General features: G+C 52.1%; 1 protein-coding gene across 1 annotated transcript; it reads left to right on the top strand.

The window, feature by feature from the left end:
* The first annotated feature begins 1,079 nt into the window (after window positions 1-1,079).
* On the top strand, window positions 1,080-2,168 carry LOC137157191 (4-galactosyl-N-acetylglucosaminide 3-alpha-L-fucosyltransferase FUT6-like). The gene has a single exon (XM_067554447.1). The coding sequence runs from the start codon at window positions 1,080-1,082 to the stop codon at window positions 2,166-2,168; it is 1,089 nt and encodes a 362-aa protein (XP_067410548.1).
* Window positions 2,169-6,812: the final 4,644 nt, after the last annotated feature.

The raw sequence follows: 6,812 nt of genomic DNA, 5'->3' as shown, positions 1-6,812 counted from the left end.
GGCAAAAGCTTGAAGGCCTTGGTGACACGTCCAGACCTGAGACCCGGGCTGAGGTTTGCAAAGGAGACTCAAGGATTTGGCCGCACATTGGAATCACTGGGAGCCGTGCAGCTAACTCCGCTCTTTTGCTTTGCAATGCATTGTTGGTTAATAATGTCCCCGTCAGCCAGGCAATGCCTCCATGGCAAAGGGGGTCTTGAGGAGAAGTGGCGGGTGCAGAGTGGCGGCTCTGCACGTGCTGCCGTGCACTGCGGGGCTCGTGAGCCAACACTGGGGCTGAGGGACCTGCCGGGCAGAACGCCGAGGACTGTTCTGTCTCCTGCTCCCTTGTTCTGCAAAGAGCACCGGGGAGCTCCAGAAGATCTGGGACAAGCTTTCTGACTCCCAGAAGACGCATTGCTCTGCCCTTTCCATCCAAAGAGAAGGCTGCTGCGTCATGTCCAACCACGACGGCAGATCTGGTACATTTCAGTCATATACTGTCACTCTTTGGATGCTGTTTCCAGTCCAACGGCTTCCTTCGTCTTTGTCGTCACTGCGTAGTTATCTTTCACAATTGTTGCACAGGCCTGGAGGTGAGTACATGCAAAGAGGGTGAGACATTTATTGGCTGAGGTCACTGTTCTAGCTCCTAGTTGATTGGCTCCTAGTTAAAAAAAACAGTCAGGACATACGTGCAATCCACTCCCTGTGACTTTGCCCTCCTCATTGTATTTTGCATCACTTGCCCTCCCTTGTCCTACAAGATCAGTCAACTCAACTCACTGGAGCCTTTTTGTCGTCTCAGGATTTTTGCAGGACAGAAGCCAGAGGTGAGTCTCTTTCTCCATTGCTGTCTGCTGTGCGCTTTGGGTGGCGAACTCTCTAACGCTGGCCAGTCTGGACCCCTTGGTGCTGTTCCCAGCTCTGCAAGTGATTCTGCTTCACGTTGCCTCATTTAGGGCTTCAGATGCGTGGGGAACACTTTCTAACCTGCTTTGCCAGTTTGTGGCATTGCTCCTTTCCCTTTGCCCGCCTCATGTATAGTTATCACTAATCACTAATCCTTTATCGGTGTTTCCTGCATTCCCAGACCAGCTATGCCGCTCAGCGAGCAGACGAGAAGCCCAGCCTGCAGGCACCTCCTCATCTTTATTTTCTCCCAATTCGTAACCGCCTTCTGTTTGTTTGCTTACGTTCGTGTCTTCAGGGACCCAGGCCCAGAGCTCTGGCCTGGCCACCCCTCTGCCCTGACAGCCCAGCCTGGAAACAAGCCCACAGCTCCACAGACTGGTTCTGAGCTGACTATTCTGCTGTGGACTTGGCCCTTTGGGCAACATACCACCCTGAGAAAATGCTCTGAGCTCTTTAGCATCCGGGACTGTCACATCACGGCCAACCGCAGCTGGTACCACAAGGCTGATGCTGTGATTGTGCATCACCGGGATGTGTGCTACAGCCGAAACAATCTGCCCCAGGGCCCACGGTCCCCTTCCCAGCGCTGGATCTGGTTCAACTTGGAGTCCCGCAGTCACAGCCCTAACCTGGGCATCATGGATCACCTCTTCAACCTGACCATGTCTTTCCGAAGGGACTCTGATATCTTCACCCCCTATGGGTGGCTAGAGGTCCTCAGCCAGCCCCAGAACTTCAGCATCCCAGCCAAGTCCAAGCTGGTGGCCTGGGCAGTGAGTAACTGGAACCCAGCCTCCCATCGGGTCAAGTACTACGAGGAGCTGAAGAAATACATCCACGTGGATGTATATGGCAGTCATCACATGTCTCTGCCCCGAGACAAGCACCACTCCACCCTCTCCCAGTACAAGTTCTACCTGGCCTTTGAGAACTCACTGCATGAGGACTACATCACCGAAAAGCTGTGGAAGAATGCCCTGGGTTCAGGTGCTGTGCCCGTTGTCTGTGGGCCCCCCCGAGAAAACTATGAGCGCTTTCTGCCCCCCGACGCCTGTATTCACATCAATGTCTTTCCCACTGCTCAAGGGCTGGCCCAGTACCTTCAGGAGCTGGACAACGACACATCGCAATACCAGCGCTACTTCCAGTGGAGAACCTGGCTGAAGCCATCAGAGCCAGCTGACTGGGCCTTCCACTTCTGCAAAGCCTGCCGGGCCTTACAAATGACAGAAGGCTACCAGACCAAACCCGCTCTGTCTAAGTGGTTCCAGTAGAACAGGGCTTCTCAAACTTTTTTTTCCAGGACCCCCTTTGAAAGTATTTCAGGTTGTGATGACCCGCCCCAAAAAAGTGTCAGCCCACCCAATGCCATGCCATGCCACCCTTACTTCTGTGCTGCTGCTGGGGGTTGTGCTGTCTTCAGAGCAACCGGTCAGCAGCCGCTGCTCTCCAAACACCCAGCTCTGCAGGGTTGTGGCTCAGAGCCATGCATCCCATGTGAGGGGGCCGACAGCTTACGACCCCCCATAATAACCTTCTGACCCCCTGAGGTGTCCCGACCCCCAGTTTGAGCACCCCTGCGGTAGAAGTTACATGCTCAGCTTGCTGTGTTTCCTGCTGGTTCAGTTGTACTTAGCCAGGACGGCTGCTTTGCTTTGTATAGAGACATGCCTGCATTTGACACAAGCTGGGTAGACTTTGCACCAGGGATGGGCTGTTCCCTCCCAGATCCTTGGTTGACTAGCTTCTGAAATCTGGATCTGTGAAATGCAGAATGAAGACGAGACAACACAACAAAAGGCAGCTTCCGTGAGTGAGGGGAGGGGACCAGTTTGGGGAGCTCTGGTTATGGCCAGTCTGGGACGCTGGCAGGAACTCAGTCGTAGTTTGACACAGTTAGGGAAGATCTGCTACATCCAGGGGGAATCTGACAACACATTAAGGGGTTGTAAGAATGGGAGGGCAGGCAAGGAGCTGAGTAGTGCTAGGAATAAGAAGCCTTTGTGGATATATTGGATATATATATTGGATATATATTGGATGTTTAGTTTGCATAAGTGCAACTGTTGTTAGACCTGTCTCAGATTATTATTATTATTATCATCATCAGACTAGGTTTAGTCCTGGAAGCTCCCAAGGCCCGCTATTAAGCGTGTGCAGGGGCCAGCCAGGTGGAGGCACCGCCAAGTTTAAATTCCTTTAAAAGTAAAAGGGACTGCAGCAGGGCGGTGGATAGAGGATTCCCACCTATTCTACATCACCGCTAGGATACTCAGGATCTCCTTTGTTGTTAATAACCTTAGGTGCCCTTGCACACAGGTGAGTGTTGCCGGCTGCCAAGTAACCCAGAAATAGAAGGGGGTTACACTAGATATGAAGAAAACACTCACGGCTGAGCTCCAGGGTCCGGCCAGTCAATTCTGGAGGGGGATGTATAAAGCTACACCCTGGGCTCTCCTCTTGACTGAAGCAATGGGAACAGTCAACCCAGCAGAGCCCTGCGGGTGGACAGGAACACACAACATGTGGTCATTGAGTAGGTCTACACTGCATTGTAAACCTGGGGTGTTTTCAAGCCTGCACCGGAGCATCCGCGCTGCATTTTAAACCCAGGCTTGCAATTGCTGGACCCAGGTCTCCCAGCCTTGCCAACCTGGCCATAGTGCACTGCACTGACCTGACTCAGGGCCGTGGCTTGAGCTGTGGCCACACTGCAAAATGACAGGGCTAGCACCCAAGTTACAGAGAACTCAGGCTCTGACCCACTCCCCTAGCAGGGTCTCATCACCTGGGGGCCTGAGGACTTGCTAACCTGCGTCAGACTGATTTGTGTGGATGGAAGAGGGGTTTGGGCTCAGATGTGACTCAGAGCCTGCCTGGGCTTAGTGGGTAGTGGAGAAATACCCTTGCCTCAAGGATACATCTTGATAGCAAAAAAAAAAAAAAACCCATGCAGTGAGTCGCCAAGCCCAGGTCCGCAGGCTTGTGCTCGCCGACAGCCCTAAAAATAGCTGTGTAGCTGTTCCAGCTTGGACTGGAGCTCTGATGCCCAGGGAAGGGAGTGTGTTTCCAACCCAAGCCAGAGCATCCACACGGCTATTCTAACGCCACAGTGTGAGCTCCGAGGGCCTGAGTCTGTGGACCCGGGCTCCGAGTTTCCCTGCCATGGGGTTGTTTTTTGCGTTTTGGACTTTGGTTTTTTTTTGGCAGTGTGAACAAACCCTTAGTGGCCCTGAAGTTTTTCCACCCGTGACAGTTAGAAGGGAGCTCCCCAAAGGAGTTTGATGGCACTTCATAGAGGGTGATGCCTTCAGTTAAGCAAGAAAACCTCCAAGTGAATTGGACATCCATTGCTAGGGTTTGGCCAGTGGGCTGCTTCTCTGGTAACAGGGATAATAATACTTAGGTGAGCATGGCAAGAAGCAGTGAAAATTTCTCACAGACTTCAGTACACAGAGGGGCCTGGTTCTCTGTTGTTCCACATTGCTGGGCCAGATCCTTAGGGACCTGATTTCAGTGGAACTACACCAAGATATGCCAGCTGAAGATCTAGCCCACTGCGTTATTTACACCGTTGCACAATGGGTACAAACCACCACTGTTCTGGGAATAGCTCAGAGCAATCCGTGAGCATTACAGGAGCTGTCTAGTCTGCAAAACTGTGCAGAAATAACCTAAGCTTGTTTCCCATGTCGAGTACCCTTGCAAACACGCTGGCCCAATTCTCTGTTGCCTGCAGCTCAGGGAGTCATTTAACACTTCTGCAAAGTGAGTGTAGGATGCTACCATTCTGCTCTGGTGGCATTTCACACTCACTTGGCTGTAAACAGTAGCACAAGGTGCAGAGCAATGGAGACTCCCACCAATGATCACTAGTTATACTCTTGGGTTATTTTTAAATGGTGAGACAGTGGAGCTGTGATTCTCCTGGCTGTAAACTCCAGCTTTGCTTCTGGGTAGGCACCAGCCAGCAGGTTTTTTAACAGCTTCACTTACAGCCAGCCAATTCAGGCTGTGATACACAGAGCCGAGATGCACTCAGCAAGCCATTCCAGTGTGTATCTGACCATGAAGTCCAAAACAGCCAGACCAGACACATGAAGCCAAACCCCCCACATCAATCAAGGGCAAAATGTAAGATGTAAAAGACTCTGAGTCTATTTTCCCAAGTGAAATGCACTTTGTTCTCTCATAAATCCAGCTCTGTGCTATGATCACTTCAACAGTGAACATATAAATAGGTTTGGCAGAATTCAAGTTTCACCATTTTATAATTTCAACAGATAACATCTATGTTTATTTTTAAGCATTTTGAAAAGCTTAATATCTATTTAAATGTTCACAGTTGTGCAGAATCATGGGTTTTAAAGCATTTCAAATTTTTTTTTATCAAGTTACAGTTGCAGGGACCAATGGAGGGGGAAGACAATAATTATTTAATGACAGTCGACCTTGAGATTCAAAAAAACTAAAGCTTTATAACCTTTAAATACAAACTGTCAATGTCATAGGGCCAAATTTTAGCCCTAAATCAAACTTTAATAAATTCTCAAGCAGCATTTTTCTTACTTTGCCTATCTGGAAATTTCTATTATTATTTCTGGAAATGTTTGTGTGTGTATCGTAAAATCAACATTTATCAAAATTTACTGATGAAAACCTAATTCTTGCAAGCCTACACATTAAAAAACCCCCAACTTTGAATCAATACAAAAACCTGCCAAGGACGTAATGGGATAACTCAAAACTGCCAGTAACTGTTTGCTTTCAACGCTCTGAGCACACAACGCGCCTCTCCAAATTCATTCTCAAAAGCAGTCTCATTTCCAAGGGGCTTACAATTTGCACTGTGCATTAAGATGATCTGGTAACAATATAATTTATTATTTGTACTGGAGGAATGGCTGTGAAGGCTCCACGGCTCTAGTCAGGTATGCAGCGTGCAGGACACAGGGCAAATTCTTGAGGCTAGAGACCATGTGTCCATCTAGGATTATACAGCACCAAGTAGACCACAGCTCTGATTGAGGTGTCTGAATGCACAATGCAGGTCTATATATATATGTATGGGGCCTTCATCTGGATCAGGGCCTCTATATGCAAATGCAATATTGTAGGACAGACTCCTGCCCGGTCCAGTCCTGGCGGCCCTTCCGCGGGCCCAGGCTCGGCAGAAGGCCACTGCGCCTTCCTACTCAACAGGGGAATGTTAGTCTTTCAGCCTTTCGCCCCGGCCCCCGGGCGGGCAAGGAGCCTTTCGCCCCGGCCCCCGGGCGGGCAAGGAGCCTTTCGCCCCGGCCCCCGGGCGGGCAAGGAGCCTTTCGCCCCGGCCCCCGGGCGGGCAAGGAGCCTTTCGCCCCGGCCCCCGGGCGGGCAAGGAGCCTTTCGCCCCGGCCCCCGGGCGGGCAAGGAGCCTTTCGCCCCGGCCCCCGGGCGGGCAAGGAGCCTTTCGCCCCGGCCCCCGGGCGGGCAAGGAGCCTTTCGCCCCGGCCCCCGGGCGGGCAAGGAGCAGTGAGCTCGACTCCAGCGGGCAGTAGAGGCTATTTCCCTTTTGGGGGTTGGCAAGGATCGGGGGGAGGGGGACGCAGGCCCACCCAACTCCACTGCGTCCCAGCCCAGGGCCCTAGCAGTGGCACAGGCGTTGCCACTCAGTTGGCGGGGCTCCTGCCGCAACACGCTGACTGGGCGTTACCCCTAGTACAGCCACGCCTCTGGCTGCCCCTGGGCTCCTTCCTCCCCGGGTTCCCCGGTACCTGTGTTCGTCGGTTCCTCTGGGTCGTCGGGGTACACCGCACGGGGTAGGCTGGTCAGTCCTTCCGCGTCCACGGGGGGTAGAGTGGGAAGCTCCTCAGCGAGGGGCAGCTCCTCCAGATCACAGGGCTGGGGGTAGGGTTCAGCCTCCGGCAACTCCTCCAGGT

The sequence above is a fragment of the Emydura macquarii genome, unplaced genomic scaffold, assembly GCF_026122565.2.
Source record: "Emydura macquarii macquarii isolate MOO-44397 ecotype Brisbane River unplaced genomic scaffold, CSIRO-AGI_Emac_v2 contig_306, whole genome shotgun sequence".
Lineage (NCBI taxonomy): Eukaryota > Metazoa > Chordata > Testudines > Chelidae > Emydura > Emydura macquarii.
The sequence above is the reverse complement of the archived record's forward strand: the minus strand, read 5'-3'. Positions and strand labels throughout refer to the sequence as shown.